The following is a 12,138-nucleotide window of genomic DNA, read 5'->3' on the forward strand; positions in this document are numbered from 1 at the left end:
CACACAGTTTTTCACTTACTGGGTTAGCAAAAAAAATCCTAAATTTGGTGACATGCTTCACTGGCAAATCTTGAAAGAAACTGGTGTTCTCATACACTGCTGGTGGAGTGTGAAATGGTGCAGCCTCTGGGGGGAGTCGAATAGTATTCATCCCAGTTACAAAGGCTTGGATCCTTTAACCCAGCAATTCAACATCAAGGAATTTATTCTACAATACACACGCCCATGCAAAATAGTACCCATACAGAGTTATTCATTGCAGCATTATGTGTATAAACTGTAAAAGATTTCAGGCAATCCAGACGTACATTGAGGGGGACAGATACATCCATTATGATGCATTCATACACTGAAACACTAGCCAGCTCCAGAGAGCGAGTGAGGAAGCTCTCTGATATGGAAAAACACCAGAACGAGCGAAGTGTCGAAGTAAGGTGCAAAGGGTGTGTATGTTACTTTCTATGTAAAAGATAAGGGGGGATGAATGAAAATCTATCTTTATATTTTCCTGTATCTGTATACACTCTGGATGGATTTGTAAGAGGCCGAGAACAGTGGTTTCATTAAGGGGGAGGTTGGGAAGTGAGTTGACAGAGCACAAGGCCAGAGGGAGACTCATCAATACAGACTCATCAATACAGACTTAAATATTTTCTGGATTTTTGAATCATGTGAACCTACTCAAAAGTCAACTTAAAAATTAAGAGAGGCCGGGCACAGTGGGTCACGCCCCCAGCACTTTGGGAGGCTGAGGCAGGCGGATCATGAGGTCAGGAGATCGAGACCATCCTGGCTAACATGGTGAAACCCTGTCTCTACTAAAAATACAGAAAATTAGCCAGACATGGTGGCATGTGCCTGTAGTCCCAGCTACTCGAGAGGCTGAGGCAGGAAAATCGCTTGAACACAGGAGGCAGAGCTTGCTGTGAGCTGAGATCGCACCACTACACTCCAGCCTGGGTGACAGAGTGAAACTCCATCTCAGGGAAAAAAAAAAAAAAAGATTAAGAGAGGATGTAGCCTGGAAAAGCCGTCATTACTTGGATGAGAGACCAATTGCATACAGGTTGAGGAAGGAAGTGGTTTTCCAAGATAACATTCCTAGATTAATCCTAGTAAAACCTCTAGGATTTAGGAGAATACATGGCTTTTAATGAGGGTCAGATTTTCTGCAGAATGGTGTGTCGTTTTTTTAGCTGGAGCACACTACCTGGACCTTAGACCGTCTTGTACCTGAGGACTCCTTAGCAGCATCATTCAATCTAGGCACAAGCAGCCCAGAAGTTTTCTAACCATGATGTTAAACCAGCATAGACCCTGAAAGGGCCGGGCCAAAAAGTGCCATTTCCCCACCATCCTCTGCACAGGACCCTGTTTTAAAAGAGTTCCTTATAAAGTGTCACTAGTTACTCATGGAGGAATAACAAAAAGAGAAGTAGCATGAAGATTAAACATTGTTGACCTCGGCATTGATGTAACGTGTCCTGAAATGAGTAGCCTGGAGACCCTGGGGTTGGCTAGTTGGGAATGTAGGATCCTGTGGATTATTAGTGTGTGTTTCACAGATGAGGGAGCAGGCTCAGAGAGGCTAAGTGACTGTCGAGGGTCACACAGCAACCTCAGGAGAGAGCTAAGTGTGGAAGAACTGGGGCTCTTGACTCTCAGCCCAGGACTTGCTCCATTAGGCCATTTGTCTTAGCCCTCAAAATTCACACCTTGCTATCACACAGCAAATGGCCAGCAGTGTGGCAGTCTGTGTGTGTGTGTGTGGGAGTGGTATAAGAAAACCGTGACAAGAAATTTCCTGGCTGATGCTATTGGGAGCAGATCCCAGAGTTCAGGGAATTTAACCTGGGCATTGCTGGACCACATCTAGAAAGTGTCATTGAGTTCTGGGGGCTGATTTCTTGGTTAGACATGGGCCAGTCAGTGCCCATGAGGGAGCCAGGACAACCAGAGGCCTGGAAACCTCTATGAATGAGGGAACCTGAGGATCATTTTCATGTGAAAGAGAGCAGACAATGGCTCTGTGTTTTAAGGGTAGAATCTGGGTGTTCAGGGAGTTAGATTCAGGCTTAACCTGAGAAAAGCTTTCTCGCAGCAAGACTTGAGAAGCAGAGGAATTGAGTGTTTACTTGGGTGAGTGAATTAGTGTGTTGACCCCCAAGGTCAGGTGGACCCCTTGGCATGCTGCAGAAGGGTTTTTGCATGAGGGCGATTTAAGATGGTTTAGTCTGACTTGTGGCTTCAGGCTTTATGTTTTTGCTGCTGCATTTTTTTTTTTTTTTTGTATTCTCTTTTTGTTATCTCCATGTACAAGGGATTTCATTTGTGCCGTGTTTTACTTGCTTTAACTTTAGTTTTCAAGAAGAAATGTCAGGTAGCTGTAAATTAAGACTTTTATGGATGCTCTGTTGTTAAGGTGGATTTAAGGTGTTTGAAGTCTTCCTCTTAACACTTAAAAGCTGAGAGGTTCACTTCCTGGCTCTAATGTAGTGACTGGGGCAGAGTGATTATGGCTGGTGAGATAGCTGGGCGGGCCTGTTTCTGAGCATACAGTAAACTGAAGATAAAAGGCAACTATTTTGTTCCCAAACCACCAATTAAACAAAATGCTTTAACTACTGACTTAAGCTGCTTCCTTCTTGTTTTGAAGTTATATTTCTTCCTGTTTAACTCAAGTAAACACACCCAGCTGTTGGTCTCAGGAGAGGTTATTTTTTCAACTAATTCATTCATTCACATGGGTTCAATAAAAAGATGTACAGTGAAAAGTCTCCCTTTCACCCACACATTTTCCATTTGGCCTGTCCCTCAACTTGTGTTCTTGAGTCTTTTCCAGAATCACTTTGTGCAAATACAGGCAATGTGAATAAATATTCTTCTTTCTCCCTTATTACACAAAGGGTAGCCTACCACACACATTGTTCTCTCATGCCTTTTTTCTCCTCTTATTTTCTTGGAAATCTTTTCATATCTGTATACAGGTATAATTTTTTTACAGGTCATTAAAATGTTTCATCATAAGGATTTATCAAGGTCTAATTAACCCCTAATGATGGATATTTGCTGTTACAAATATATTGTGATCTTGTAAATAACATGATTTCACACGTACAAGTAGGATACATTTCCAGTAGCCCTATGCATTTTTTTTAATTTTCTTTTTTTAAATTTTCAATAAATATTTAAAAATTGCCCTCCATGGATGCTGTACCAATTTACATTTCTACAAGCAATGTTTGCGAATGCTCGTTTCACCCTGGAAACATCGTATATGGTTTTTTGCTAAATGGATGGGGAAAAATGCTATTTCATTATGGTGAGCCCAGGTATCTTTCCATTAAAGAGTTATTTGTATTTCCTGTTCTGTGATCTCTGTTCAAATCCTTTGCCCATTTTCTGTTGGATTGTTGGTCTTTTGTAGGTTGATTCTCATTTTTTTATATATTGAGGAAGCTAACCCTTTAACATGAATTGCACATAATTTTTCCATTTTGTCTTTATTTTTTTATTCCGTTAAGGTATGTTTCATCCCACAGAAGTTGTTTTTTTTTTGGTGCATTCACATTTATCAATCTTTCCTTTATAGCTTCTGGATTTTAAGTAATAGAAAATAAGGTCTTTTTACACATTGAAATTTTAGAAATTCTCCTGAGGTTTTCTAGAACTTTCATATTTAGATTTTTCACCCCAAAATCTTGAATTCATTTACAGTTTATCCTTTATTTTTTGTAGATTGCTCTCCAGTTGTCCCAGTATCATTGACTGACTAGATCATCTTTTCCCCCTGGTTTGAGATGCCCCTTTTTAATCACACACTAACTTCAAGGAAAACCTAGGAAGCTCTCCTTCCCAGAAGCTTCTTCCCGAGATCACCTACTGGTCTGTCGTCCTGTGTCCATCTCCCCCATGTGCCCACTGAAGACTGAGATTTCATTCTGCTTAAGGTGCCGAAGAGCTCCTCCCCAGAGCACCCTGCCTGCAAAAGGGAACCCCACCCAGCTGATCTGGAGCAGGTGCCGCCAGCCTGGTGTGGCAGGGCGTTTCCATCATCTCCCAAGTCCCAGGCCTGTCGAGGGAACGGCAGTGAGGGAATTCAAGTGAGGAGCAGAGGGCGGCATCATTGCTTAAACATGACTCACTTGGCCCATTTGCACTCTTGGCCAGAACTAGGGTTAGTTTTGAGAATAGTAACAGAGAATGTTGTTTCTCCAGGGGTTTTGGAGAACCAATGATGAGGTGCAGGCCTTGGGCCCTCGGGAGGAAACCTGAATGTTTGTAGCCTTCTCTGCTCAAGACATGCTAGTGCTTTAAGGATCCAGAGAGCAACTTTACTCAGTTTCCTTTCTCCAGTTTTGCAAGGCATTGGATCTCCTGTGGCCTCCTCAATTAGGACACAAAATCTATGTGGATTCACCAGTGTTCTCCTTCATTACAGAAGAACTTCAGCCCCAATGCTGGTCGTCTCAGTTGTGGATGCTGATTGTCCCCCAGGTCTGACTGTGGTCTAGAGACCTGGACTTTCTCTAACTTGGCAGGAGCAGGTCTGGCGGGGCTGACCACCCAGTCAAGGACTGGGTTGTGGGGTGGCTGTGCTTAGTGATGAGTTATCAGTGATGGTGGCTGTGGTTAGCTTCGCAGCAGCCCCAGTTGGGTCAGTAAGCGTTTTGCTGCTGGCCTGTGCTGGCTGCTAAGAAGGCAGGAGTTATAACTGGGTCTTAGGGAAGACCATAGGCACAAAGTCCGATGGCCTGGCTGCCTTTCTTACTAGTCCTGGGCAAGTAAGCATTTGCCTTGGGCCAGACGTATATATTCTCCACATTGGGATTTCTCCACCCATAATGTGGGTGTTAATAGTGACTCTGTGGATTAAATGAGATAGTGCATGAAACTGCTCAAGACAGCAGTGGCAGCTGGGAGGCAGTTGGTAAAAGTGAGCGGAGACCCTGCCCTAAAGATTCACAAGCTCAGCTGAGAACACTGCCAGAATGTTCAGCTGCCTAGCAGAAGGTCAGTCAAGAAGATTGAATTGGGGTCGTCAGTGCAGAACACAAACAGATTTGGCTGGTTTTTTTTTCCAGGTTCTCCAAATGGGTCTTTGGAACTTCCTCCCAGGGAGACAGGAGAAAGCTCTGGCATTGGTGTTTGTTGAGTGGGTGGGAGGCAGGGTTGTTAACCTTTCTTGCTCCTTCTTTCCTCTTAGGAATGTTTTTGACTTGACCCCAGTCTCAGGGCCCTGAGCCCACTGTCTCCTACTGCAGGTCAGAGTGGGAGCGTTCCAGTTCAGTTCCACTCCTCATCTGGAATTCCCCTTGGATTCATTTTCAACCCAACAGGAAGTGAAGGCAAAAATCAAGAGGATGATTTTCAAGTATGTATGATCAGATACTGCTGTGGTTAGGGTGACACCAGCTGCTCTTAAAATTGCTCCATTGAAGGGTTTGGTCCTGCTCTGGGCTCACAGAGAGGACTGTGGGCTGCTTTCAGGGGCCCAGCTGGGCACAGTTGGTCACACGAATTCCATTCTCAAGGCTGCCCCTCCTTATTGCATGATAATGTCCCAGGTAGGAATTTAAGTGGAAGTAAAAAAATTTGCTGCTGTGATGTATAGTTGTCAATTACCTGGGAGAAAGTGCTATTGAAGGTCACGAATGGGGTTAAGAGCCTGGAGGAATAGGAGGAACACTGAGTCTTAATCCCATTTCTGTCTCTTGTGACCACTGCAGCTTGGACAGTTCACCGCACTTCTCTGAGCCTCATTTTTGTGCTCTAAAAAGAGCAAGTGCCCTCTGTTATTGAGAGTGCTTTAAAAATTATGACTATCTGGTTATGTGCTCATACATATACACACCTTATGTGTTAGTCTGTTCTTGCATTGCTATAAAGAAATACCTAAGGTTGGGTAAATTATGAAGAAAACTTTTATTGGCTCATGGTTATGCAGGCTGTACAGGAAGCATAATGCCAACATCTGGTAAGGGCCTCGGGAAGCTTCCAATCATGGTGGAAGGCAAAGGGGGAGCAGGTGCATCACATGGAGGGAGCAGGAGCAAGAGAGAGGAGGAGGTGGCACACATTTTAAAACAACCCGATCTTACGTGAATTCACTCATCACCAAGGGGATGGTGCTAAGCCATTCATGAGGGATCCGCCCCCATGATCCAGACACCTTCTACCAGGCCCCACCTCCAACACTGTATTACAGTTCAACATGAGATTTGGAGGCAACAAACATCCAAACAATATCACCCTCTAAATATATATATATATAGTCATATGTTTACTTTACTTACATTATAAGTTAGCTGATGTGTGCATCTGAATATGATATGTGTATATGCTCATATGTTTTTATACACATATATTTTATGTATTTTACATATATATACATATAATCTATACACATGTGATACATATATATGCATATATACATATGCACATATTTACACATACATGTATATACATACACATATATAATGTTCTTCACAAGCCCTCACAGAATAATGACTTTGACTTGCCCCTTGCCATTCTGGTCTCTGGATCCACTCTGGGCTCCTGCTGCCCCTTGTACTAGTGTCCACTGAAGTCCTCCGAAGTCCATGGTCAGAGCCGTTTTTGGCTGTCTCCTCCCATTGCAAAGGCTCTGAGCTCTGAGGGCCTTTTTCCAGTTGCAAGCCTCTGTAGTTCTGTCGGTGCTCTCAGGAAACCTGAGGCCCTACAGTGGGTACATCAGGGACTCTGGGAGCCCTGCAGACCTCAAGAATGTCCGAGTAACCCTCAACTGACTTTTATCTTGGACTATCTATCCCAGCCCTTTCCTCTGCCCTTGAACAGATTAAGGGGCAACTCATCATGCAAGAAAGTACAAAAGGAAAGAGCTCATTAATATGTGTTCAAAAAATACATTAGTGCACATTGGCCTTTTCTTCCCCTGGAGCCTTGTGCCCTTGGGGCCTCCAAGAATTGGCTTCTTACAGAGAATAGTCTCAGCCTTGCTCCGTATCTTTGACAAAGACACACAGTGCTGGGACTTCCTCCCAGGTTTGTGGAATCACTCTCTGCTCTTGGTATATTTAAGAATCCGCGCTTGGTTTTTGAAGCACAGTCTCACTCTGTTGCCTAGGCTGGAGTGCAGTGGCACTATATTGGCTCACTGCAACCTCCACCTCCCAGGCTCAAGCCATCCTCCCACCTCAGCCTCCCAAGTAGCTGGGACTGCAGGCATGCACCACCACACTGGGCTAATTTTTCTATTTTTGTAGTGATGGGGTTTTGCCATGTTGCCCAGGCTGGTCTTGAACTGCTGAGCTCAAGCAATCCACCTGCCTTGCTCTCCCAAACTGCTGGGATTACAAGTGTGAGCCACTGTGTCCAGCCAGGAATCTGCACTTTTTTTTTTTTTTTGAGACGGAGTCTTGCTCTGTTGCCCAGGCTGGAGTGCAGTGGCGTGATCTTGGCTTACTGCAAGCTCCACCTCCCGGGTTCACACCGTTCTCCTGCCTCAGCCTCCCAAGTAGCTGGGACACAGGTGCCCGCCACCACGCCCGGCTAATTTTTTGTATTTTTTAGTAGAGATGGGGTTTCACTGTGTTAGCCAGGATGGTCTTGATCTCCTGACCTCATGATCTGCCTGCCTCGGCTTCCCAAAGTGCTGGGATTACAGGCGTGAGTCACCACGCCCGGCCGAATCTGCACTTTTAAAAGACCTCTCCCCACCCTCCACTGTGATTGTTATACACACTAATTTTTTAAAAACAGCTTTATGGAGATATATTTTATATGCCATAAAGTTAACACATTTAATGTGAAATATACTCAGTGGTTTTGAGTATATTTACAGAGTTAAGCAACTTTAACTCTAAGTTTTGAACATTTTTATCACCTCGCAAAGAAACCTTGTAAGTAGACATTTTTCCAAAGAAGATAGACAAATGGCCAATAAGTACACAAAAAGATTGTCAACATCATTAACTATTAAGGAAATGCAGATCAGAACCTCAGTGAGCTACCATGTCGTAGCCACTACGATGGCTCAAAGACTGACAAAAACAAGTGTTGGTAAAGCTGTGGATAAAGCAGAGCCCTCATCCATTGCTTGTGGGTTTGTAAGTGGTGCGTGCCACATTGGAAAAAAGTTTGGCAGTTCTCAAAATGTTAAACATAGATTTAGCATATGACCCAGCAATTCCACTTCAGGAGAATTAAAAACATGGGCACACAAAAATAGTTGTATGCTAATGTTCATACCAGTGCTATTTATAGCAGCTCCAAAACGGAAACAATAAAAAATCCTCAACTAATACATGTATAAACAAAATGTGGTATATCCAAATAATGGAATACTACTCAACTGTAAGAATGAATGAAGTACTGATTCATGGTATAGCACGGAGGAATCTTGAAAACATTAGGTTAAGTGAAAGAAGCCAGGCATAATAGGTCACATACTATATGATTCCACTTTTTTTGTTTTTTTGAGATGGCATCTCATTCTATCACCCTGGCAGGAGTGCGGTGGCGTGATCTCAGCTCACTGCAACCTCCGCCTCCTGGGTTCGAGCGATTCTCCTACTTTAGCCTCTTAAGTAGCTGGGACTATAGGCACCCGCCACCACGCCTGGCAAATTTTTGTATTTTTAGTAGAGACGGGGTTTTGCCATGTTGACCAGGCTGGTCTCGAACTCCTGACCTCAGGTGATTCACCTGCCTCAGCCTCCCAAAGTGCTAGGATTAGAGGCGTGAGCCACCATGCCTGGCCATGATTCTACTTTTTATGAAGCGTCTAGAATAGGCAAATCCATGAAGATAAGAAGTGGACTGGTCATTGCCAGGGGCTGACGGGAATGAGGAATGGCTGCTAATGGGTATAGGGCTTCTTTTGGGGGTAAAGAATATGTTTTGGACTTAGATAGTGGTGATGATTGCACAGCTTTGTGAATATACTAAATATCACTGAATTGTACACTTTAAAAGTGTGAATTTTATGTTATATAAGTTATATCAATAAAGTAGTTACAGAAATTTACCCATTATATGCAGTATGCATTTTCAGAGGAAAAAGGCTGTTGGTATAAGTTTAAGGCTAAAAGTCAAAGACCATTTGAGTGACTTTGACTCAAAGAATTCAGCTCTGCTCTTGTCTGAAAAACTAATCAAATCTCAAAGAATTGGTACAAAAGGAGCAAGGAGAATTGAGATCATCTAGTATGTTTTCCATCCCTTATTTTACAGAGGAGGATATTGAGGCCGAGAAGAAACAGGTGCCCTGGCCAGGATCAGTGGGTTACACTGCCAATCCAGTAGGCCCCACCCAGCTGTCCTTTCCCACCTCTTATCATGCTCCCTCTCCCACACCCCCCAGATGATTAGTTGAGCTGCTTTTCAGCTGTGTTGAGGTCATAACTAAGGGCTTGAGAGCATTATTTATAACATATGAAATGCAGAGACACACTAAGATTGAGGACATTGAGGGTGGAGAATGAAGACTTCTTATGTGTCTGAACAAGGTCAGCTCTTCTGGGGCTGTGTATGGTTAGCACTTATGTTTCCTAGGACAACTGTAAGTGACAACAAACAAGGAAAGGAGGCGCTGATTTTTGGCCCCAGTTGTGGGGTCACTGAGGACACTAAAAATGAAGACAAGCTGTTATGAATCACAACGGAGGAACATGGGCCAAATGGAAGTGATGACCTTCCTGGGGCACTTTATTCTTCTTCTACAGTGAAGTTTTGTTTTTAAATTTTAAACTTTTGTAGGTACGTAGTAGGTGTATATACTTATGGGGTATATGAGGTGTTTTGGTACAGGCATGCAATGAGTAATCATCACATCAGGGAGAATGGGGTATCCATCCCCTCGAGTGACAGTGAAATGTTAAATGCTTGACTGATTAGGACAGCTCGACCCAAACCCAGGATACTTGCCTTTCCAGACCAACGCAATCCCCCAAAAGTATGTTTTGAGGTAGTTAAGAAACCACTCTGACAACCACCTTACTGCTACTTTGCAAGAAGTTTAAAAAACGTTGCAGTCAAACCTTCCAACATTGCATCCCACAATAACATAAAATCAAGATAAGACCTGGCTGCTGATTGGTTCCTGAATGCACAGAGCTTCTGGCCTGCTGGCTGCCCAGCCGTGCTCATTTCATTAATCTCATAGTAACACAACCCTGTGTTTACTGTGACTGAATTTTTTGGACTCCCTCCATAGCTTTGTCTCCACTTTACCTTAGCACAAAACTGTTGATGGCCTTCCCTGGCCTCTTTCAAACCACATTAACGTTGAAATGTGGCTTTTAGGTTAGTTAGAATTACAAAGCATTTTGTCCTTTTTTTCCCTTAATATTATTTGGTATGTGCTATTACATAAAGCTGTATTATTTTTCACATTGATCCTTTTTAATGATTATTTAATAATCCAAGTTCAGCTATCACAGTATATTTAATCTCCTAAAAGGTAACATTTAGGTTGATTGCAGAATTTTTGTCTGTTGTTGAGAAAAAAAGATGTAATCAACATCACTGTACCTACAGTGGGCTTTCTTTTCTTCTTTTTCGTTTTGAGACGGAGTTTTGCTCTTTCACCCAGGCTGGAGTGCAGTGACGCGATTTCGGCTCACTGCAACCTCTGCCTCCCGGGTTCAAGTGATTATCCTGCCTCAGACTCTCCTGAGTAGCTGGGATTACAGGCACCCGCCACCACACCCGGCTAATTTTTGTATTTTTAGTAGAGATGGGGTTTCACCATCTTGACCAGGCTGGTCTTGAACTCCTGACCTCAGGTGATCTACCTGCTTTGGCCTCCCAAAGTGCTGGGATTACAGTAGTGAGCCACCGCACCAGCTGGGTTTTTATGAATTATTATTATTGTTAAGACAGGGTCTTTCTCTGTCACCCAGACTGGAACGCAGTGGGGGCGATATCAGCTCACTGCAACCTCCGCCTACCTGTTTCAAGCGATTCTCCTGCCTCAGCCTCCCGATAGCTGGATTACAGGCCCCTGCCACCATACCTGGCTAATTTTTTTCTTTTTTTGTATTTTTAGTAGAGATGAGGTTTCACCATGTTGGCCAGGATGGTCTCTAACTCCTGACCTCAGGTGATCCGCCCACCTCGGTCTCCCAAAATGCTGAGATGACAGGCATGAGCCACAGTGCCTGGCCCCTTATGAATTATTTTTCATAGTCTGTTTCATGGCCTGCTGACATCAGAATGACTTTCAGGGAGGTGAGGGAGGGAGAGAGAGGGAGTGCTGGTTTGAAATCTAGATTCTCAGGCCAGGTTGCAGACCCACCAATTTGGACTGTCAGGGAATAGGACCTGAAAATCCACATCATTAAGTCTCCTGAGAGATTTTTATGAACACTAGAATTTGAGACTAGACTCAAAAGATAAACTTCTTACAGTAGGCCGCTGTGGGTTCATTTTGGTAACAGCCACCCACTAGGTCCTCAGAGGCGCTGGACCCAGCATTTCATCCTCTAACAATACTATTTCTTTCCCCTTTTAACGTGGAAGGAAACTGGGACTCAGGTCAAGTAACTTTTCCAAGTTTACCTGCTAAGATATTGCAAAACTAATATTTGAGCCCCTCCACCTCTGGAACTCATGTTCTTAATTACTTGTCTGCACTGATAGCAAGATGTTTTGATTCTAGCCCTCCCACCACCCCTCTCCAAAAGTTCATGCATGGCAGTCATAACCTCCAAGACAGTAGCTGATCTGTGAACTTTCATCTTGTAACCTAGTTTAGTCCAATTTGAGAGAAATTAGAAAAATCCTGGTGAGACTCTGGCCTCAGAGCCCCCCTGTCTGGGTTCAAGTCCTGCCTTCACCACTCATGAGCGGCATAACCTTAGTTTACACCCTTCTCTGGACTCTCCTATTCCAGAGAGCTGTGGTGAGAATTATATGAGAATATGCTAAGCGTTTGTAGATAAACATAGGTTGAGCACAGCATCTGGCACGTGCTAAGTGGCCAGGAAATATTAGCAGTTATTACCACTATTCTCTGAGTGGGGTTTCCTCGTTGGTTAAATGTGGAAGTAGATGCTGAGCTCAGAACAGACTCTCAGGCAGAAATGCTTCCTGGAGTAAGTGGAGAGGTTTCTTCTCACGTCTCAGAGGTCCAGC

General features: G+C 43.7%; 1 protein-coding gene across 3 annotated transcripts in view; it reads left to right on the top strand.

The window, feature by feature from the left end:
- Positions 1 to 12,138, top strand: part of VWA2 (von Willebrand factor A domain containing 2) — a 50,878-nt gene that overhangs the window by 18,004 nt on the left and 20,736 nt on the right. For all 3 annotated transcript variants that reach the window (XM_077947559.1, XM_001091779.5, XM_077947558.1), the window contains exon 5: positions 5,265 to 5,374. In XM_077947559.1, the coding sequence (XP_077803685.1) occupies positions 5,265 to 5,374 (110 nt within the window). The remainder of the gene's footprint in view (positions 1 to 5,264; positions 5,375 to 12,138) is intronic.

This window comes from Macaca mulatta, chromosome 9 (genome assembly GCF_049350105.2).
Source record: "Macaca mulatta isolate MMU2019108-1 chromosome 9, T2T-MMU8v2.0, whole genome shotgun sequence".
In the NCBI taxonomy this organism is placed as follows: Eukaryota; Metazoa; Chordata; class Mammalia; order Primates; family Cercopithecidae; genus Macaca; species Macaca mulatta.